The 22,855-nt window shown below is 51.2% G+C and overlaps 1 protein-coding gene across 7 annotated transcripts in view; it reads right to left on the bottom strand.

The window, feature by feature from the left end:
* Positions 1–22,855, bottom strand: part of SLC37A1 (solute carrier family 37 member 1) — a 66,070-nt gene that overhangs the window by 10,475 nt on the left and 32,740 nt on the right. For all 7 annotated transcript variants that reach the window (XM_024758420.1, XM_024758425.1, XM_024758421.1 and 4 more), the window contains 9 exons: positions 21,594–21,631; positions 15,542–15,622; positions 10,391–10,525; positions 7,105–7,195; positions 5,359–5,421; positions 4,827–4,912; positions 4,316–4,364; positions 3,134–3,207; positions 360–438 (listed from right to left, as the gene is read on the bottom strand). In XM_024758420.1, the coding sequence (XP_024614188.1) occupies positions 360–438; positions 3,134–3,207; positions 4,316–4,364; positions 4,827–4,912; positions 5,359–5,421; positions 7,105–7,195; positions 10,391–10,525; positions 15,542–15,622; positions 21,594–21,631 (696 nt within the window). The remainder of the gene's footprint in view (positions 1–359; positions 439–3,133; positions 3,208–4,315; positions 4,365–4,826; positions 4,913–5,358; positions 5,422–7,104; positions 7,196–10,390; positions 10,526–15,541; positions 15,623–21,593; positions 21,632–22,855) is intronic.

Genomic DNA, 22,855 nt, shown 5'->3' with positions numbered 1-22,855 from the left:
ATCCTATCTCCCTTGAAACGACTGTGATAAACACTCAGTGGCCCAGAGGCCCGTGGGCCATAGTCTGCCCACCACCGGCTTGGAAGAAAACCTGGGTCCCCCTCCTTTCACACCGAGGAAATCTTGTTTTGCCAGCCACGTGCGCAGGTCTCCTCTGGAACCATCCGACCAAAGAGGATAGGCAGGGCCAGCCACCTGTTTGCTCTGGGTTTGCACGTGCTTTTGATCTGCTCACATTTTAAGAAGGCCAGCTGATCCTGATATCACCAAGGCAACTGGAATCCTGGGCGTCTGTTAACTAGGATGTGACGATGTGTCTCCCCTAGGGCCACAATGATGGGCTAAAAGCATCCACGTACCTACAGACCCAGTTCCGTCAATGATGGCGGTCACGGTGGCCAGGGCGTGGGAGTTTCCCTTCAGACTTTTATGAGTCCCCTAGAAGAGAGGGAAACACAAACGTGAAACACGTCCCAGCAACAGCAGAGGCAGAAATAAACCTACACCTCCTCTATGACAATTCACCCAAATCACTTCGCAAAGCAAAACGGGTATTTCCATCCGAAAATTTAAGTTCTGTTCCATCCATCCCAATCTCACCTTGGAAAAAGATGCCAAGTTTCAAGTGCTTTTAATAGTAAGAACTCATCAGAAATACTTGTCCAAGTATATTGTAGTTTGGAAAAGGTCTTAGAATTCTCTCCAGTAAGCAAATCTTTCCTCAGCACAATCACCGAGGCACCGTACCGGCCAGTGTGGAAAATGAAAACATGAATGGTGTTCGTCCGGTCCCTAAGCTGTGCCAGTGCTAATTCCTCCGTCCACGAGTCTGCCTGGGGCTTTCTGTGCTGTGGGTGAGACGCCTCTGCAGTGTCTAGTTAGTGGCAAGTGCCCGGGGACGGGTAACAGGGCGGGACCCAAGAAACCAACAGAGGGGGCACAAGTCCTAAATGAAAAACCAACAGAACCTCTGGTTTTCAAAAAGCACACGTACAGGTTTGGGTGGAAAAAAATCACAAACTGAGGACAATAAAAGGAAAAAATAAAGCAGGAAAAATAGTGCCTGGAAGCCTAAAACTGTACAAATAAACCAGAGCTTGTAAAATACAAGTGCTTGTGTGTGTATGCAAACATCTACAGTATAAAATAAAGCACACACACGACGAGTTAATCCCCCAGAATCCACGTCTTTCAGAATCTGCGAAAGTCCCTCCTCCGCCCTCTAACTCCATGAGGGCAAACACGCTGCTGGGCCGGTGTCCACCCTTCCCGAGTTTTCTGTGCTCACACAGACAGGAGCCTGAGCCCTCGTGGCGACGAGGAAGAGAAAAGCACCCCCTCCTTCCTCTTCTGCTCTCTGCTCCCCTGTCAGGACAGGACTTCTGGTTCTGCCTGGAAGAAAAGAGCCTGGGACGCTGAAGACAGTACGTGAGGGCAGGCTGGTGGCTCTACGAGGGGCGAGGGCCAGGCAGACGCACCGCCCGCGGCCCTAAGAGAAGGGGACGCGAGAGCAGGCGTGGGGACTGCAGAGACATGGGCTTGCTGTGGTTTCTAAACGGGAGAGTGAGCTGGAGGCTGGTGGGTTCTGGGTCTGATGCAGAAAGGACTTGAGAGACGCCGAAGTGAAGAGGGGGCCACTGGAGCTGGCAGGAAAGTTCAAGGGCACCTGGGAGCTGGCTGGGGGAGGGGATGCAGGACCAGATGGCTGAGACGCCTGGCCGCCCTGCCCACAAGTCTGTAAACCACTTCTGGGGAACTGCTCGTGATTTTAAATACGCTTTTAATTTTAGAATAGTCTTAGAGTCATGGAAAATTTGCAAAGAGAGAGCAGATTGTGGCAAACCCTGCTCCCATTTTCCCCTGTGTTAACACCTTACACCTTTCGGCTGTGTTCACATGATGAATGACCCACTGCCGATGCAGTGCTCGTGAAAATCTACACTGTGTTCAGACCCCCTGGGCTTTTACCTAGTGTCTAATTTAATCTCCCTCTGTCCCAGGATCCCACCCAGGACACTGAATAACATTTAGTCCTTGTGTCTCCTGGGGCTCCTCGTGGCTGAGACAGCTTCTCAGACTTTATTTCTGGGACTTTCCTTGTTTCTTGTGATTGGATAGGGTGTGGGTTCTGGGAGGGGGACCACAGAGGTGAAGGGCCGGGCTCATCACCTCTTACCCGGCATCCGTGCATCAACATGACGCATCCCTGCTGGTGTTGATGGTGACCCCTGGTGGAGGTGGGGCTGTCAGGTTTCTCCCCTGAGAAGTTACTCTATTTCCCCCTCCCCACACTGCCCTCTGTGGGAGGACATCCCTGTGCACAGCCTGCCCCTTAGGAAAGGGGAGGTGTTCTCCCTCCCCCAGGGCAGAGGACCTGCATAAACCCTTCTGTGCAGGACACCTGCCTCTTCTCTCCCGTTTATTTATGGAAACTACCTTCTAACAGGGGATTTTGTATTTCAGAGCAGTGTGTCCTTCAGATGTCCGCACGTGGCCACTGCACGAAATTGACTCTTTCCTATGAGGTGGATGAGACAGCCCTGCTCTCTCAGGGCCCCTAAGGTCGACAGTCAAATGTTATCTGTAAGAAGCCTCCCCTCCAGGGAGAACTGGTCAGGAGCCCCCGTGGATTCCAAGGCCCTGGGTGGCCCTTCCGTGGCATTCACCACCCTGTACCGGAACCATTTCTTTACCATGTTGGCCTACTACCTGGAGTATGTCCTCCCAGAGCTAGGACCCCACTGGGCTTGTCCCTAAAGTCCCCAAGACCAGCAGGGGGCTGGGCACAGAGGGGGCACCCGGGGTGGGCTGGACTCTGCTGAGGCCCCGAGGGGGGGCTCTGGGGCACACGGCCACCAGCCTCCGGCGCTGCCAGGGCAGCTCAGAGGAGCGAGCCAGTTGCTGGCTTCGGACCTCGGGCCTCAGACCGTCTCAGCCCACTTGTTTATGGGACGGGACTGCCATGTCCCCTTATTTGCTTCAGAAGACTCTTGGCATCCTTACTGGTCATCTGCAAAAGAGTGCTTATAGAAACAGACCATTTTACTAACAGAGACCACTGCGTCACGATGGACAGGGCGGCCGCCCCGGGCAGCATCTGGCCCCGGCTCTGCGCTGAGCTGCCCTCACTCACCAGGTCGGCGGAGACGGCGGTCGTGATCAGTGCGTACGGCCCGCTGACCAGGGCCCCGCTGAGGAGCAGCATGGCTGCGGGAAACAGAAACCGGGAGGGGGGGTTCAGCCAGCAGGACAGGGCCCTGCGGGAGAGCCTCTACCGTCTCAGCTACTCCTAGGTGGGCATCCCGGCATCACACACGGGTCGGGACGCGGGCCAGTGCGGGGAGTGGCCACTGCTGGGGCAAACGTCACAAACACCTTCCTTCAAACGTGCCCTGAGGTGTCTCTAAGTCCAATCACACTTCCCAAAGATCCAAGCTCCGTTCAGAGGACCTGGTCCCCGCCTGCTCAAACATGATGGGCAGCAGTGTTGTCAAAAGCCAAGAGGAACTGAGAGCCCTGGCACCCGGGCACAGACGGGACCACAGACGTGACGCGGGCGAGCGCCTGGATGCCACCACCAGCCACAGCCTCGTCTGCGGCAGACAGGCCTTCCTCTCTGCACCCACAGCTGCACAGCCCAGCTCCGCATGGGCGGGACCACCGAGCTCATAACCTGTCCCCTGGGCTCACTTTCCCAGACCATCCCCTGGTTCACATTCCTCTGTGCGGAAGCTTCTGGACCGCGGGGTCCCGGGAAGCTCCATGGTCTCCTTGAATCAGGAAGCTGCCCTGTGGATAACTTTTAACGGGATCCCTGCCAATCCCCACTGCTGTCACGTGACAACAGAAGAAGCAGTTACTCGGTGTCAGAGCCATAATTTGATAGCGCTCCATGCAGCAAGTTAAAAATAGCAACTGTGCCCAGAATGGCGGCTGACAGAGCAGCTAGGAGGGGACGGTGCCCCTGGGCTGTGATGCTGGCGCTGCAGGTCTCCGCAGCGCCGCCTGCTGCCTGCCGGGGCACGTGCGGCTTCTCTGAGTGCCTCCTGCACTGGGCACCCAGAGCTTCTCACCGCCGCAGCCCAGGGGCCTGCACCCTCCCACGCTGGCCCTTAAGCCTGACGCCTCAGGTCCGGGAGCGGAAGCCTCTGTGGGCCCCTCCCATCTGCCCCCCCATCCCCCAAAGAGGGGCACAGGGACAACTGTAGCTACACTGCACAAACTGCTTCTTTGTTGATTTTTAAGTTTCATTTCACAAGGCTGTATGCACAAAGAAAAATGTGTGTGAAAGTGAAGAAAGGCCTCACAGACTCACCGATGGTGGCTTCTAGACCCATTTTGCTGATGGCAGAGAATACGTAGAGCTGTGAACGGTGTCAAAACCAGAGAAAGACGAAGGTTTACCACGACTAGCTGAGAGATTACCCAGGAATGTGTATTTCTGAAAAGTGATCCTCAGGCAGCAGCCAGCCAGTGGAAACCCCTAGAAAGGAAGGCAGGCCACGCCGCCCAGAGACAGGCAGCCAGAGTGCTCGGCCAGCTGCCCCCAGGCACCCTGCGAGCTGGGAGCCCAGCGGGGTGGCCCCACTCTGAGCTCCCAGGGGAGGCACCTGGGTTTGGGGCAGCTCCCCCTGAGCTCCGTGTCCCCTCCCAGGCTGTCTGTCCCGAACACCAGGGCACTGATTGGGGTTGAGGTGATGGCCGTTCCCGGAAACCAGAGCCCTGAGAGGAGGGGGCCCGGGAAGCTGGCGTGTGTGCTGCGGGGAAGACAGAGGAGCTGTTTCCAGAGGCGCAGGTGCCCTGATGAGGTTGGGGGCTGGTCTCACCGTCGGGGCTGCAAGTAGGAGCATGAGGCCGCAGGTGGAGGCCCTCTTCTCCAGTCGATCGGAGATCACACCTGCCAGGATCCCACCTGCAGGGGAGAGGGAGGGTCCTGAGGGGCGTGCGTGGCCAGGGTAGGACCCCGTGCAGAGGAAGCAGGACCCGCGCTGCAGCAGCGGCAAGAAGAGAACGACCTCCTCTCTAGACCCGTTTCCACAGCCCGTGAGCAGGAAGCCGCGTCAGCGCTGCTGACCCGTGACCCGAGGGCACCTAGGTCTAGAGGTCGGCTTTCAGGCGGGCCTCAAAGCCCCTTTGCCTGTGAGGGTCCTGACACCGCCCGTCTGTCGCCCACATGAGGCGTGCCCTGGTCCCCAGGGAGCACCGCTCACGGCCCAGGATGGGGAGGGCCCTGCCCTCAGAGGCCCGGCCCGGGGGCCTCCGGTTGGAAGTCCACTCCACGAGCGCGCGGGCCACGGGTGTTCACGCGGCGCCGCGGCGGTGAAGGCGTCAGTCAAAGTAGAACAAAAATGAACTCACCGAAGATCCCGCCCACATCAAACAAGGTGGAGAGCTCCCCGGCCTTCTTGACATCGAGGCGATCTATCAACGTGACAGCAGAACGTCACCGCAAGCACATCGCAGCGGCGTGCGAGCCTCACACGACACTCTTTAGTTTCAGAAGCATGATTTAAACCAGGTAGCAGCTAGATCCATTATCAGATTAGTGTCAAGGCAGTAATTACAGAGGAGAAGGAAGAAAGAGTCCACTCTGTGCGCAGACACACAGAAAGGATGGAAACCGAACACTCTTCACCGAAAGGGGAGGAGTCCCCTGGCTCATTTCAAAGCAACACCCAGCCTTTGCTCTGGGTCCCCCTCGGGGCAGCCGTGAAGTCAGACACGGCCCGAAGGCGAGGCAGGGCCTGTGGGGCACCACCTGGGGAAGGGGCTGGCCGCAAGAGCACCCTGGACATGGACCACAGGAGCCCCAGCTTTCAGGCCGGGGGCGGCTGGAACCTTCTCCTCCAGAGGAGGAGACCGAGGTACCCTCACGCTCAGCTCAGGGTCCGTCGCTGGACTTAGCACAAAGCCTGAGCTTCAAGCTGGATTCTGGCTGGTCAGCGCCTGGAGGTTTGGGAGCCTCCGGACTGTGACTCAGGTCCTGCCCTTCCTAGAGGCCCAAACGGCACATACCGGGAACTCTGCTCTTTTCAAACAATCCCTCGGACGGTGAACGCCGGTAACTCATGATGTGAGCCCTTCGCAGTCACAGGAGACCGCTGGGGTGGAAGGTGCAGGGCCGGCCTATTAGGCACCCACGTGTCTACACTGTGTGCGCCTTGCCTGCGGTAACGAGCGGAGGTCGCTGGCCCGGGAAGGAAGCTCCGAAGCCCCGCCTTGACGGGGTCCCTGCTAACACAGGGTGGTCCCCTCGCCGCCTCCACAACCTCCATCCCCGAGAAACTCAGCCCTCCGGCCTCGGGCTCACATCCACCTCTGCTGGTCCTACGACACTGCCAGGAGTTACTGGTCTGTACTCTGGAGCCCCCATGTCCCAAATGTCTCCTCTTTTCACGTTCGCTAGAGCCCGCTCCTCCGGGGGACCCTGGTTTCTTCGCTTTGTCCTCACACTCCCTGACCCCGGGGCCCAGAGCGTGGGGCCCTCCTTGACCATCCCTGTCCCCATTTAGCCACGCCTGCGGCCCCTGCACAGGACCTCTCCCCGGAGGAGCTGCTGGTCCCTGCCCATCTTCCCGTGTGGTCGCGCACGGGACGGGGAGTGGGCGTCACTGCGGGGCGAGTCTGCTCTGTCAGAATCTCCGGCTTCAGTCCCTGCTGGACTGGAAATGCGAGACAAACTGTCTGCTCCCCAGAATTAGAGCTCATCTCCAGGAAGCAATTTCCAGGCCAGTTACTCAGCTTTTCTTATCTCAGATCCCTCAGGCCTCTGCTTCTGTTCACCAGCTGCTGTGACCCAAAGTCCGATGCAGCTACATTAAAAGTGTGCTGCCCCAGATAGGAAGAACCCCATGGAATTTGTAGCCACAGCCGGGATATACCGTGTCAACCCTTTAAACCCCATACAGGTTATCATTATGGCAATGAAACGTTGCCGTCTGAATTCCTTTTGTCTGTACATTTCTACTAATCACGTTGTTTGATTCAAAAGCATCATGCATCCCTTTCCTTTCCAAGACTGTAGACACCAGCGGATAAAAGGGAGTCCCGATCACACACCCCGCACAGAACTTCCCAGCTGTGACGCTAGCAACAGGTACTCACCTACATTTGTGATGTACAGTGGAAGCCAGAAGAGGAAAGTATAGCTGACCAACTTGGCAAACAGCAGACACAGAGAGAACTCTATCACGCCCTGAAAGAGAGAGAGAGCAGGGGTTCACCCCGAAAGTAGACTCGGCAGGTCTGCTGAAATATGCAATAGAATTACACAGCACTTCATTCCCATAAAAACAGCCCACATCCTGGGTCTGGTCTTAGCACCTCCAGATGCATGGATGCTGTACTGCTGTGGAGGACGTGAGGTAACTGGAGAACTGACCGATACGGACTCTTACCTTTTAAGGCTGAAACTCAACGTCTTGACATCAGATCAGAGTCAATAAAAATACTACTGGTTTAATTCTCACACCATATCTCTCTGAAACTTAGCTATTAAAGGGGTTCTCAAAGGGCACAGATGTCGTGCAGGGTCATCGAGTTACTGAGTATTTACTGGCTACTTCTTTTCCCCCTAAAACTGAGATCACTGCAAAGGACAGAGATCTGGAAACACACAGCACAAACGATTCCTACCATCCTGCAAGATACACAGGCTACCTCCGCCTGCCTGGGACTAGGCAAGCTAGTGGGTGGTGGGGAAACACCCTGCAACCCTGGGTGCCAGAACCCTGCAACGCCCCCTCCCCGTCCAAGTACAAAGGCCCCTCCATGCCCCTGCCTCTTGTTTGTAGAGAAGCTGAAGTCTCCCAGGCCTCCCTGAGTCACAAGGGAATAGGCTTGAGCCGTTAGTAACCAGGATAACAGAGTCACAGAATCTTTCAGTGTCTGACGCACATTCCCGAGTTGTTTTACAGATACTGTAACTGCCACCAGAGGAAAAAGCTGACTGCGTGAGGAGCAGACGGCAGCCATGACGAAGCTGCTTCACCTTCAGCAGTACTGGATCTACGGTTAGCACAGTTCCGAGGACTGGCCTCAAGAGAACGGCATTAACACTGTTGCACATAATAATCTCTGTCTTTGTGGGCATCAAAACGTTGGGTTGACCAAAAAATTCATTTGGGTCTTTCCGTAAGGTGTCATGGAAAATCCTGAACGAACTTATCGGCCAACCCAATAACTGTAGCTTGTTCTGCCCACGCACATAAGCAGGCAGCTAAAATTGTCAGCAAGGAGGTGCCCCAAGTCAACTTCTCCCACTCTGAGAATATGGCATCCTATATCAGCATGAAGAAGTTATAGAAGATGGACCTTCCCCCATGAACCCATAGAAATGGGATGATGTTCTGACAAGGGGGATCTGTCAGCAGCTTTTGGAAGGAAAGAGCTCTCTGCGGGAGATGCCCCTTCTCTCGTCACTTTAGCAGAGCTGTACTGTAACTAACCTTAAACCAGGCACCCCCATGGTCTACGCGTCTCTGGCCTAAGCACACCTGTCAAATCTTTTGATTACACGATACCTTGCCTCACCTGTTGGTTCTTTCCTAGATCAAAGAAGTAAAAATGAAGAATAAGTAATTAACATCAATGGATGACCAGATCTCTTCCTTAGCTTCCCTGTCCGTAAGCCTGTGAACAAATTGTGTGAACAAGATAGCATCTAAAGAAAGATCACAAGAAGTCAACAAGCCTGCACACACTGGGGGATGGTGACAACTCTGACCCCTTATCTCAATGAGTAACTGAGATTTCTTCTCCTTTTCTCTTTAAAAACGTTCATGGCCGAGCAGAATCTTTGGAGGTGGTTTTGGGGACATGAGTCCGCCTTCTCCCCGGTTGTCAGCTTTTCTGGTTAAAGCGACTTTCCGTTCTAACCAACACTTGCCTCTCGAGTGTTGATTTTCAAGGGCAAGCAGCAGAACTGGAGTTTGGTTAACACCCAAAAGGGAGACGTAGATCTCAGTGAGGACACTGAGTTTTGCAGTCTCATGGCTACTGTGAAATGCTTGTTTGTGTTCCATCTTATGTCTGCGTTTACAAAGAGGTGGCCCTTGTGAGACAGTAAGTCCAGATATCACTTGGGAAATCTGAGTGAGAACTCGGGTAGCACTAAGGTACTGACTCCCTCCCCTGCTCCTCCCAGGTTATACCGCATAGTTACGAACATCCCTCGAAACTAGGCAAAGCACATGATATGCAATTCATGGCCGTGCCCTCGAAATTAAGCAAGTTATGCTTCCACAGTCAGACCCGGTGTGAGGGTGTGTGTGGGTGGGGCACTGCATGCTTACCATGTGCCTGGCACTGTGCTTACTGTGTAGTTAATGATCTCATTTGATCCCCAGAACAGCATTAAGTAGTAATTCAGGTCCTGAGCCTGTATTACAGTGAGGAAATGGAGGCCCAGAGTGGTTAACACCCTTGCCAGGCACACCCAGCTCATCTGCAGCAGGGCCAGGTCAGGCCAGGCCAGGGCTCTGAAGCCTGTTCTCTCCACCACCCCACTTCTATTTACTTTTTAGCAAATTTGAGGTGGCTACACAATAAGGTACAACAGAAAAGTTACTTGTTGTTATTAGCAACATTTCAAAAGTAACTTTTTAATTTAGAACCAGCATGTCCTCTGGCCAGCCCACAGAGATGTCCAGGCCTGGCCTTCAACATTCTCTTCTGGCAGGAGAACGGCAACAGGGTCCTCCACAGCCCAGTTTCATCTGGGCGCTGGCAGAAGTTTCTGTTCGAAAGCCGAAGTTCTCAGTTCTTTCATTTCTGGGCCATGATTCTAAGGCTCTGGGTGTACTGTTTAGTTTCCAGCTCCCACACGGTCACTACGGAGCTTCTGGTTCTCTCTGCTGGTTTTCCCCGAGGCCAGCGTGAGGGAAGCGATCTTGCTGTATGAGACCCATGTCTGTTCCCCTGAATAGGACCCAAGGGCAGGAGCCCAGGTGTTTCTGAGTGTGGCCCATGGGGTCGTCCATGCCGGCCCCCAGGGGCAGGGTGGGGTGTGCTCTCTCCTCGCATCCTGTCTCTGTTCCTGGCTCTGTCTTCAGCACCCTCCACGGCTCCCCGTTAGCAGAACACAGCTCCTCAGAGTCCTCTGCATGGCTCCCCAGATGCTCTGCTGAGGGAGCCCATGAATTTCGTATACATAATATACATATATATATTTTATAACTATTAAGAGGCTAACACAACTCCGCAGCCTTATTCATTCCTGAGCTGACCTGTCTGCAACTTCTGATTCATGCTATGGATTTCTAATTTATGGATTACGTGATCCAGAGAATCACGGATTTCTCTTTTTAAGCTTGGTTATCAACAGGCCAGTTTCTGTTCATAGTAAGCATAAATGCCCCCTTTTGAAACTCTCCTGGACAGGTGTACTCACAGGAATTTTCAAGGCCCCTACGAAGCTGATGGCCGCAATGCCGCCGCCGCCACCGTCTGTAGGGAGAATGACCACGTGGTTCTGGTGGCCGGAGCGCTTTCCATCCGACAGCAGTAAGCACTGCATCTCTGGGTCCTGGAGACAGATCCCGTGGAAAAGATAAAAGAAAAGAAAAGAAGAGAAAAGGTGTCACCAGGTAGTCTATTTGGTTGAGGTGTGCTAAGCTGCTCCACTAAAGGTCTTGGGGAACGCCTTGGATAACACCCGCACTGTGGCCATTGCTTTATGACCATTAACATTCACGTGGTTTGGGGAAATACTAACTAAAAACACACAAAACCCTATCCTTTGACCCAACAATTCTAGGACTCTGTGAAAAATAATTTGGGAAGTGGAAAAATACTTATATGATAAAATTAATGTCACACCATCATTGAGAAAAATTGCTAAAGTACATCCATATAAATATCTTGCACTTGTAAAAAAAAAAAAAGTTTGTGAGATTTGATGACATAGGAAGGTGCTTACGATACATTAAGTAATAAGACATCATTCAAAAGCACATTTTCATTATGATCTCAAAGAATGTTTAAATATGTACCTATGTAAGTAGGTAACTAAAGGATCTATTTATAGGAAGAAAGAAGCTAAATTCTAAACCGACAATGGTTATCACTGAATGGTAGAATTACATGTAATTTGTATGAAATGTCGATAAATTCTTTCCATGATCCTGTATTTTTTTAAGGAGTTCACAAAGGACATACACGATCAAAAACAATATTATTTTAAAATTCATAAACCAATCCCACTATTACATAAATTCTAATTCCAGACATCCCTAAAGGACAAAGTTTATCTTCATTAGGGCTTCCCTGGTGGTGCAGTGGTTCAGAGTCCGCCTGCCGACGCAGGGGACGCGGGTTCGTGCCCTGGTCTGGGAAGATCCCACATGCCACGGAGCGGCTGGGCCCGTGAACCATGGCCGCTGAGCCTGCGCGTCCAGAGCCTGTGCTCCGCAACGGGAGAGGCCGCAACAGTGAGAGGCCCGCGTACCGCAAAAAGAAAAAAAGTTTATCTTCATTAAAACAAAGAACTGTGGTCCTCAACTCCGGGGGGTTATCAAGTCAGAGCAAGGATGATCTAAAAGTGTCCTTCATGAGGGCACTCTACAGGTCAAGGATTGAAAAAGCAATGTTTCTATGTATATTGGACTTACCACAAAACCAAATAGGTTTTATCGTACTTATCTCACTATAATCTACACGAGTTAGATTAAAAAATGCAGTTAAATTAAAAAAAAATGACAATGCATTGCGGTATCCCACGCTTGATACTAGAATTCTCTTCCGGTGAAAGACAGAAATTGGGAAACGGGCTGGCAGGTTACAGCAACTGCAGCGCTATGGGCACCGAGCACGCAGCACCTCAGCTCTCGGGCAGCGAGGGCTGCATCACCGAGAAGCCCAGCGCCCACCATGACCCAGGCACTGAGAACCGGCCTTTGGTGAACACGGTCGCAGGTAACCATGTGCAGAACATCCACCTGATGACCATTCCGCAAAGGTATATGAAAACAGAGAATCATGATTTGCGTTTGGAAATAAAGTTTTCTCTCGTGAATTACGCTGGCTGTCCAGTGTAGGAGACGAAATCTGTAGTTCTCAACCCTGGCATCTCCTGGGGGCTCTGGGAGACCCCAGTGCCCAGGCTGCACCCCAGACCGAATACAGCAGTCTCAGGGGCAGGCCCCAGGAGAGCCCGATGTGTAGTCATGGCTGAGAACCACAGGACAGACTTTTTTAACACTACGTGGTCTGACTGGTAGACCATGAAATACAGCCAGATAAAGGGAAAAAAGAAAGTGAAAAGACTGCTCAGCCAGGACAGTAGTAATTGCAGGTCCAGCACAGAAACCCACCAGGTCACAGCCCTGGGTCAGCACCTGGCCCCTCCTTGCTCTGTAAACTGGGCTGGTTTAAAGCCTTGGTCCAGCCCCTCTGCTCTAAGCCACGAGCAGCCCCTCAGGCAGGCAGGGAAGGCTCTGTCTTCGTTGAGGATGGGCCTCCTGCCCATACCTGCTCATCCTTTATGCACAGTCTGGGGGGTGGGGGCCGTCCCAGCCACCCAAGTCCAGTCTTTTGCAGTGTCTGGAGGAGACAGTGGGATGCGTGAGGTCATGGCGGGTTTTCCAAAGCAAATCAGGAGAGCAAGGCTGCCTCTTCCTCAGAGCCAACAGAGACCTGCTGGGAGGACAGGTCGGGGAAGCGGTGTGCCTGGAGCCCCCGGGGGATCTGCTGGGATGGGGAGCCCTCAGTGGGCTGGGGGCTTATTCAGCTGGGGACTCTCCTCTGAGGTTTATACATGCACAGAGTGAAAGGGCTCCGTGTGATGAGAGCAAACGCACACAGGGAGTTTGCACGAATGACGGCTTAGCCCTGCCTCACCGCGTGCTGGCCTCAGGTGGAGTCGCACTGGCACGCTGGGTGGAGAAACCTTCAGCATCAAAACACCCACTCAGCGGTCTTGAAGTGGCCGCTGAGCCACAGCCAATCAGAAAGGCCCTCAGAGGGGTGGGAGAGGGTTGGACTGGGAGGTTGGGGTTAGCAGGTGGAAACTGGTATATAGAGAATGGATAAACGACAAGGTCCTCCTGTAGAGCACAGGGTACTCTGGTCAATATCCTGTGATAAACCATAATAGAAAAGAAAATGAAAAAGAATATATATGTATGTATAACTGAGTCACTTTGCTGTACAGCAGGAACTAACACGATGTCGTAATTCAACTATATGCCAATGAAAATAAAATTTTTAAAAAGATAAACAAAAATAAATAAAAAATAAGAACACAAAATGGAAAGAATTTAAAAAGAAAAAAAATAAAGAAAGACCCTCAGAGAAGCCAAGGATGACATGGAGGACATGTGACTACAAAGACGACAGAGGTTGACATCCCCAAGATGACATGATAAACACCCACGAGGGCTGGACGCAGGTCCGCCGTGTGGCAAGAGACCCCGGAGCCTCTTTCTCTTTGTTCACATTCTCTTCCTTGCCCACCGCCTTCTTTACGTATTTCCCCACGAAGTCTAAGAACCATGCCTGGCATAGAAGGGAATTAAGCAGTCCCAGGTGAAAAGCAGTGGTGATCAGGGTCCTGGGTTAAGGCTCCACTCTGAGCCCGTGGATCTGAGCCAGGTCACTCTGGGAAAGGTGACACCAGTGTGTCTTGCCAAACGTGTGGGACATCCCGCCTGCTGACCCAGGAGCCACCTCCAGCACGTGAGCTCTCCACGCTACGGAAGGTTGGGGACCAGATAAAGCCTGGTTAGCACGCAGGGGCCAGTTGAAAGGGGACACCCGTCCACTGCGGCCAACACCTGCCCGGTCATGTCCACATCAAAGTCAGCCTGTGGCGTGGCCGGGCCTGAAACAGGACCTATGGGGGCCTCTAAATATGTAACTGTCTCTTTGGTGACATGTTAGTAAATAGACTTTAATAGAAGGAACAGAAAAAAGGAAGAGGGAAGTTATGCTCAGAAGACAGAGCTAGCTTTACTGGTCAGTAACTACGTGAGAACACAGGGCCTGGCTCTTGCCTCAGGGAAAAGATAAGTCTTCAGTAACAAGCGGAGACGAATTATAGCCATTTGGACATTGATTAAGACCTGATGCTATGGACTGACATTTGTGTTCCCCCCAAATCTGTATGTTGAACCCCCATCTCTAATATGATGGTATTAGGAGGTGGGGGTCTTTGGGAGGTAATGAGGCCATGTGGGTGGAGCCCGCATGATGGGATTAATACCCTTATAGGAAGAGACCGCAGAGAACTTGCTTCTCTCCCTGCTGTTTCACCTGAGGATCCACAGAGAAGGTGGCTGCCTACCAGCCAGGAAGAAGCCTCTCACCAGACGTCAGACCTGCTGGTGCCTTGATCTGGGACTTCCCAGCCTCCAGAAACAAATGTTTGAAATGCGAGAAATAAACGTTTACTGTTTAAGCCACCCAGTCTAGGGTATTTTTGTTACAGCAGCCCAATCTAAGACGCCTGCTTCTGATGCAAACTCAGAAGTGAGTAGAGATTTTAAAGCATTTCAGTTGAATTTCACTAAGATCTAAGAACCAAGATGCATGAGACACCATTTTCCCCTCTTCCATTATTTCAACCACCAGAAATAACTTCCTTGGGCACTAAAGAAAAAAAAGTAAGAAGCCTGTTTAGTACATTTATCCTTTAAGCTAACTGACTTAAAAAGAAAAGAGAGTATCTTATACTTTCAAGAATTAAAACCAAACCTAAAATGCCCTTGCGGCTCCATGTGGTCAGCTAGGCAGAAGCAATGGGAGGAATTTCTTGGAAGGACAGTCATCCCTTGGTACCCGGGATCCGTAGGGGGTTGGTCCCAGGGATCCCCCGCGGAGACCAAAATCTGCAGATGCTCAAGTCCCTCACGCACAATGGCCTAGTACAGTCAGCCCTTGTATGGGCGGGTTCGCATCTGTGGATACGGAGGCTGACTGCATCTTGAAAGGAGAGGGGAGGGTGAGCCCAGCGCTGGGGAAGAGCCCTGGACTGCATCCTGGCCTCCCCACTTGTGAAGGGGACCAGGCAGGGAACTGAGCATCTCCGTGCCTCAACTTCCCCTTCTGTATAACGGAGGGGCAGTGAAGGGGTGGAGGGCTGGAAGTCGACTTTCTTTGTTGCCTTCGGGTCACTCTTATTATTCCCAGACCACCTACGCTCTCTCCACCTGAAACCCCTTTGGGCCACGTGTGGGCAGACTCACTCCTCACCTCCTTGACAGCTCCACGCAAAGCCACCAGCTTCGGGAAGCTCCCAACACCAGGCCTGAATTAGTGCCTGCTCGGTCCTCTGGGTGGCTCTGTCTGCTGCTAGTTTTCTCTCTACCCCGTACTCGTCCCACCCCAGGATGTGAGTTCCACAGGACACTGGGACTGATGTCCATGGCACCGGTGCTGCAACCCTGAGTGCTGCAGACAGCTGTCGGATGAATGAATCGCTTACAAATTGGATTCACAAACTAACAAAGGCAAACTGCAGAAATACAAGGCCCTGGATGTCTGTGACAGATGTCGCTGAGGCAGGACTCTGCCTTCCTGCCAAGTGGCCTCACGTGCAACTCACCAGAGGTTTGTTCCTCTCCTCGGTTAGCGCTTGCTTCTGCAGCCGAAATCTGTGCGTGCCGTTCTCGTAGCTTTCTGGATGCTGGGAGAAAAAAATGGAATTACAGCGATTACCGAATCAATGGACAGAAATTGCACCTAAACTCACTGCAGCAAGGACACGAAATAGCTCCACAAAAATGCTATCAAGGGAAAATAAGACAAATGATTAAAACAAAACAAAGGCTAGTCAGTTTAATCTCAAGGCTCCAGACCCTCAGATCACGGAGGGTGAAAATCAAATCCTTTCCTGAAGAATGATCCAGGACCGAGGAATAAAGAAACGTAAAACTGCCGATGAAGGCAGCTTAACTCTCCTTAACGGCTTTGACATTTCTAAACGACTTTTCCTCTAACCAGTGAAAACCAGAGTCCCTTCCTACAACAGCAGATCGATTCGGAAGGAAGAAAACACCCTCCACATCCTCCACATAGAAGGAGAGCATGGCTTGCCAGATAAGACCGAGCTCGACCACTGGGGCCACGGTGTATGTGCGTGTGTGTGTGTGTGTACAGTGGACGTATGTTTTAATTTCTCTTGGATACACCGAGGAGTGAAATTGCTGGGTCATATGGTGACTCTATGCTTAACCTTTTGAGGAATTGCCAGACTGCTTTCCAAAGTGGTTGCACCATTTTAACATCCCCACCAGCAGTGCATGAGGGTTCCGGTTTACTATTATCTTTTTTTTTTTTTTTTTTTTTTTTGGTACATGGGCCTCTCACTGTTGTGGCCTCTCCCATTGCAGAGCACAGGCTCTCGGGCGCGCAGGCTCAGCGGCCATGGCTCACGCCCAGCCGCTCCGCGGCATGTGGGATCTTCCCAGACCGGGGCACGAACCCGCGTCCCCTGCATCAGCAGGCGGACTCTCAACCACTGCGCCACCAGGGAAGCCCTACTATTATCTTTTTGATTCTAGCCACCTTAGTGGGTCTGAAGTGGTATCTCATTGTGATTTTGATTACACTTCCGATGGCCAGTGATGCTAAACACCTTTTCATGCGCTTACTGGCCATTTATTTATCTTCTCTGGCAAAATGTCTCTTCAGATCCTTTGCCCCCTTTTAAACTAACTTGTCTTTTTATTACCGAGTTCTAAGTGTTCTTTATGCATTCTAGATACAAGTCTTTCATCAGATATATGATTTGCACATACTGTATCCCATTCTTTGGGTTGTATTTTCACTTTCTTGATGGTACCCTTTGAAGCATAAAAGTTTTAAATTTAGTGAAGTCCAATTTATCTATTTTTCCTTCCACCCCTTGTGCTTTTGGTGTCATATCTAAGAAGGCTTTGCTTAATCCAAGGTCATGAAGATGTCCTCCTATATTTTCTTCTAGGAGTTTTATAGTTTTAGCTCTCACATTTAGGTCTTTGATGCATTTAAATGTTGCGTACGCCGTGACAAACACTTCCCAATTCACTCTTTGCCTGTGGATACCCAGCTGTCCCAGCACCACGTTAAAAAGATTATCCTTTCCCCACTGAATGGTCCTAGCGCCTTGTCAAAAAACTGACCATAAGTATGAGGGTTTAATTTCTGAATTCAGTTCTATTCCCTCGATCTGCATGTCTACCCTTACGATAGGAATACAGAGTCTTGAATACTGCAGCTTTGTAATAAGTTTTGAAATTGGGAACTTTGTTCTTTTTCAGGATTCCTTTGGCCCCTCTGGATTCCTTAAATTTTCAAATGAAATCAAGGATCGGCTTGTCAATTTCTGCCAAGAAGCCAGCTGGGGTTTTGGTATTGATCTGAATCCGTAGATCAATTTTGGGCACTACTGCCATCTTGACAGTATTAAATCTTCCTGTCAGTGAACACAGGGTGCCTGTTCGTTTATCTAGGTCTTCTTTAACTTCTTTCAACAATGTTTTGTAGTTCGCAGTGTATCAGTCTTGTACTTCCTTGGTTAGATTTATTCCTGTTTTATTCCTTTTGCTGCTGCTGTTAATGAAGTTTTTTAATTTTCATTTTTGGATTGTTCATGGCTAATGTATAGAAATAGAATTGATTTTTATATACTGATCTTGTATCCTGCAACCTTGCTCATTTTTTAATTAGCTCGAATAGGTTTTTGGTGGATTCCTTGGGATTTTCTATATACAAGATCATGTCATCTGCAAATAGAGACACATTTACTTTTTCTTGTCCAATCTGCATGTCTTTTATTTCACTTTCTTGCCTAATGCTCTGGCTAGAACCTCCTGTACAACGTTAAGTAGAAACGGTGAGAGCGGGTATCTTTTGTCTTGTGCCTGATGTTACGGGGAAAGCATCCAAGCTTTCACCATTAAGCATGACGTTAGCTGTGGCTTTTCATAGTCTCTATCTGGTTGAGGCAGTCCCTTTCTATTCCTAGTTTGTTGAGTGTTTCATTACGAAGGCGTGTTGGATTTTGTCGAATGCTTTTCCTGCTTCTACTGAAAGGACCCTATGGGTTTTGTCCTGTATTCTATGCGTGTGGAGTATTACATTAATTGATTTTCAGATGCTAAACCAACTATATATTCCTGGAATACATCCCACTTGATCATGATATTTAATCCTTTTTATACGTTGCTGGATTCGTACTTTGTTGAGTTTTGCATGTACATTCATAAGAGAGCTTGGTCTCTAGTTTTCTTGTGATGTCTCCTTACGTTATCAGGATAATACCTCAGAGAGTGAATGGCGAGTGTTCTCTTATGTTTTGGAAGAGTTTGTGAATAGCTGGTGCTAATTTTTCTTTAAATGTCTGATAGAATTCACCAATGAAGCCATCTAGTCCTGGGATTTTCTTTGCAGTCAATGTTTAAATTAATAATTCAGTTTCTTTCCTTGTTATAGGTGTATTCAGATTTTCTATCTCTGAGTCAGTGTTGGTAGTTTACATCTTCCTAGGAATTTTCCCATTTATTCTAAGTTACCTAACTTGTTACCATGCACTTGTTCATAGCATTCCTTTAAAATTCTTTTTCTTTCTGTGAAGTTGGCAGTATCGTCCCCTCTCTCATTCCAGAGTTTGGTAATTTGAATCTTTTCTTCCCGGTCAGTCTAAAGGATTGTCAATTTTGTTGATCTTTTCGAAGAACACATTTTGGCTTGTGGACAAAACATGTTGTCTGCCGTTTCAGTAAACAAAGAATGTTGCTGCCACCAAGCTATCAGCCACTGCAGTCCCCACCTCAGCCCCTCCCAACTGTGTGCCCTGAGGGGAATTCAGGAAGGAGAGAAACTGGATGCTGGCCCTGGATCCTTCAGATGCATATCTAAGGAATAATTTCAATGAGCCCAGACCCCTGCATCCTCCCATACAGAGACAAGCAATAAAATCATTAACTTGAGATGTCTGTTTTTTGTGATTAACAGTAATCTTTCGATGTTTGACTACATGGCTTTTTTTTTCAGCAAAAGTTCCTGTATAGCCTGGCTCCTACCTTACCTCTCTGGAACAGTTCCTCAGAGCTACGGAGAGGCTGTCTCCTGGGCTACAGTCCTCAGTAAGGTCCCTGAATAAACATTACTCACAACTTTTAGGTTGTGTGTTTTTTCAGTTGCCAGGCTTAATTGATTATCTCTATTTTTTTTTTTTTCTATTCTTTACTGTTGGTCTCTAGGTGTGCTAATGGTATAGTAATCTTTTTTTTTTTTTTTTTTTTGCGGTACGTGGGCCTCTCACTGTTGTGGCCTCTCCCGTTGCGGAGCACAGGCTCCGGACGCACAGGCTCAGCGGCCATGGCTCACGGGCCCAGCCGCTCCGCGGCATGTGGGATCTTCTCGGACCGGGGCACGAACCCGTGTCCCCTGCATCGGCAGGCGGCCTCTCAACCACTGCGCCACCAGGGAAGCCCCAGTAATGTTTTTTGATGTTTATTTGTTTTTAATAAAAGAGTCCTTAGAGTTTAGAAACATATACTGAAATAGTTGGAGACAAAATAATATGATGATTGGTATTTGCTTACAAAATAAATTATGAGGGGACGGAGGGAGTATTAGAAGGGGTACTGATGAAATAAGACTGGCAGGGTGATGGGCACGTGCGGGTTCGTGATACTATTCTTTTTACCTTTTTACGTGTTTTAAAATTTCCATAATGAAAACTTTAAAGAACTGGAAAGGAGAAGAACTTGATGCTGAAAATAACACCTTCAGATGGGAAATCCCCAGGACACGGCTCTACTTAGAAGTCAGCGCCTGTGAGATGTCTTGCAAGTGCATCCGGCTTTGCACAGAAGCTCTGCTTATGATAAGGGGGAGGTGCAAAGGGACAGAGCAGACAGAGAACCAGCCCAGCCTGCCCTCACTTCCCCAGGCCCTGGGGCCCCTCAAGAAGGCCCTGTGACACCAGTCTCTCCAGGGCCCCACAGGAAGTGAGGAGAGCTCCTGTGGGAAAGAGAACTTCGGGGCTGTGGCAGAAGCTGATGAAACGCCCCAAGAAATCAGTCCAATCTCTCCCTCTGACTGACCCCTGAGAGGAAGAAAGAGGAAGAGGAACCCCAGCTCCGTGGGCCACCCTGCCCCATGCACCCCGGGGAGGCTCAGTGAGCTGTCAGGGAGGATTCAGCGGGGGAAGATGACACAGCTTGGGCCCCAGGTCACACACACAAGTGCAGGAACACCTCTAGCACAGGTACGTCTGAAGCTGTGCACAAGGATGACTCCATACACACATGTGCACGTGTGCGCTCGCACACACACACACACACACACACACACACACAGAGCCGGCGGGCCTGGTGATGGATGGGCCACGGGGCTGATGGAAGGAGGAGTTGGGACGAGTCCTCTGGATCCAGCCTGTCCAACAGGCGGACAGCGGTTCTCTGACTGACACGGGGAATGCCAGGGGCCTAGCAAGTTTATGGGGTGAAATAAAGAGAACATTCTGGTCGTGTTAAGTCTGGGAAGACACCCAGAGGCCTCTGTGGGGATGCCGGGTGGGCAGTGTGTCCTATGACCACGGAGCTCAGGGCAGAGGACCATGCTGGGGACTGCACATCAACGCACACAGAGGTGCCGTGAGGATGCTGAAAGCCCCAGGCCCGCGCAGGATCTCCTACGGTGAGAGCAGGAACGAGGGGAGAAGGGGCCAAGGACCGGGCCGGGGGGCTCCCACGTTTGGGGCTCTGGCAGAGTAGGGCCAGCAAAGCGCTCTGCATGTTACCAGAGAAGCAGGAGAGTGTGTTACGAGCCCCCAAGGGGAGCATCTCATGGAGGCAGGAGACCACCGTATCACACGCTGGTGACAGGTCAGGGGTGAGGCCAGAGCGCTGACCACATGCGGCCAGACCGTGCTGCTGGGGGCCCTGGCGGGTGGCTTTGGCAGAGCGGTGGAGGCCAGAGGACAGGAGGGGAGCCGGGAGAGGGAAGTCAGGGAGCACGACTCGGGGGGCCTACTCTAAGGTTAAGCAGGAAACCGGGTGCGAGGGCGACACCCCTGCTGGGAGCGACAGAGGAGAGAGGGCAAGCCGAAGGCCAGGGGCGGGGAGCTGGCCTGGGCAGCTCCCAGAGTTACCGTTACCTGGGGGTAGGCAGAGACCTCTGCGGACGCCGGCGGGGCAAGCGCCCTTCCAGGGCCGCGAAGACGTCGCTCACCAGCTGGGCGTGAGCAGGTCAGGGGTGGTGAGCCGTGACAATGACCCAGGGAATGTGGTCCTGGTGCTGGGCGGTCCTAACGGGCCACCTGCCAGGTGTGGACGCCAGGTTCAAGTGACCTCAGCCAGCTTAGCTTTGCGTCAGCCTGTAGTCACACCCGCCCAGGAAAAGTATGATGACCCCGCTCCTTGTGAGGCCCGGCCGGTCCCCAGCTCCCGGTCACTCTCTGAGTCCCTAACCCGGACCGCACCAAGCTTCTCGTCTGGTTTTGGTTGTTATCATTATGATTAATCTTTTTCTAAAACTGCCCGTATTTTGAGGGCAGGACCTCTGTCCATACTTTGCTACCCACTGACAGGACAGACAGGGCCAGGGTGGCGACAGTCATCATCACAGCACACCGAAGACACGAGAAGCAGGGAGCACGTCCTTACCATGGCCGGGGAGGAAGAGCAGGCGACGTCCTTCGGATCTGAAACACCAAACACGGAACGGTGTGAGCCAGGGCTGGCTGCTTCCTCCGACACGAGAACGTAAACCAAAGCAAGGCACCCTCTGATGCTTTTACTACATTAGCAACAATTTCAGAAAAAAGACAATGCACAAGGCAGCACGTTTGGTGGGGTGAGGGCGCAGCTCGGCCACCGCCGCAAGAACCCACAAGCGCCCCTTCCCTCACTCGGGCCCCCTGACTGCCTGATCCCCACGCGCTGAAGCCGGGAGAGTACGAAACCAGCACCGACAAGTGCAAATCGTCACGAATATGAAGGCTGCTTTACAATATGGAAAATAGTTTTCAAATAAAAATAAACAGACCTTAAATACACTATGGTGACGAGCCGTGTAAGGTACACGTGAAGGACTAAGTATCAGAAGGAACTAGAAAAACATGACCAGCAGATCAGAGTAGCGGGGTTCTGAATAACGTTTGGGATGAGTCAGCTAATGTTATGGAATTAACTAGAAGGAAAATTAGCGGGCCCAGAACATCTACCTTGAAATAGAACAAAATGCCTTTTACCTAAATGCAAGGAGGTGTGAAATAAAATTCACGTTTTACCGCAGGACAAGAAACACGTACACATCAAAATGCTTCTCTGCCCTTCGGCGTCCTCTGCCCCCGCACCGTGCACCATGTATCCACACGAGGCACCAACCAAACCTCCCCCATGAGCAGGAATACCTGTGCAGCCTAGAGGAGCAACGTTCTCCCAGCATCCACAGGACAACTCCTTAAAGATAACATTGCTTACCGAGCCTGTAAGGGACCACGTGACCCACCACGATGCCACTTAGACCTGGATTATGTAAACTGTCAATAATCCCTCTGTCTCAAAAACCTTACATATCTGTGTCTTGACTTCTAATGGGCGGAACAGTCCTCAGAGCTTTCTGAGATGCTCTTCCTGGGTTACAATCCTCAAATTTGGCTTGAATAAAATGTCCCATTTTTTTCTTAGATCCACTGCTTAACTTTTTGTCGACAGAGGGAAGGACATGTGGAAGTGAACAGAACCAGAAGCGAGGCTTTTTTCATCTTCGTACTTTAAGATCACGCTGGTGTGACCCGGGAAGGAGAGCCGGGCTTAGGGCCACGAGTAGCCCCGGCAAGCAAACTCCACTCCTTGAGAACTAGACAGCTGTCTTTTAACAGCTTTGCTCCTTCCCCATCACCCAGAACCCGGGTCTTCTTTTA

Source organism: Neophocaena asiaeorientalis, unplaced genomic scaffold (assembly GCF_003031525.2).
Source record: "Neophocaena asiaeorientalis asiaeorientalis breed wild unplaced genomic scaffold, Neophocaena_asiaeorientalis_V1.1 scaffold45, whole genome shotgun sequence".
NCBI classification, from domain to species: domain Eukaryota; kingdom Metazoa; phylum Chordata; class Mammalia; order Artiodactyla; family Phocoenidae; genus Neophocaena; species Neophocaena asiaeorientalis.
This window is presented reverse-complemented; position numbering and strand designations above follow the sequence as displayed.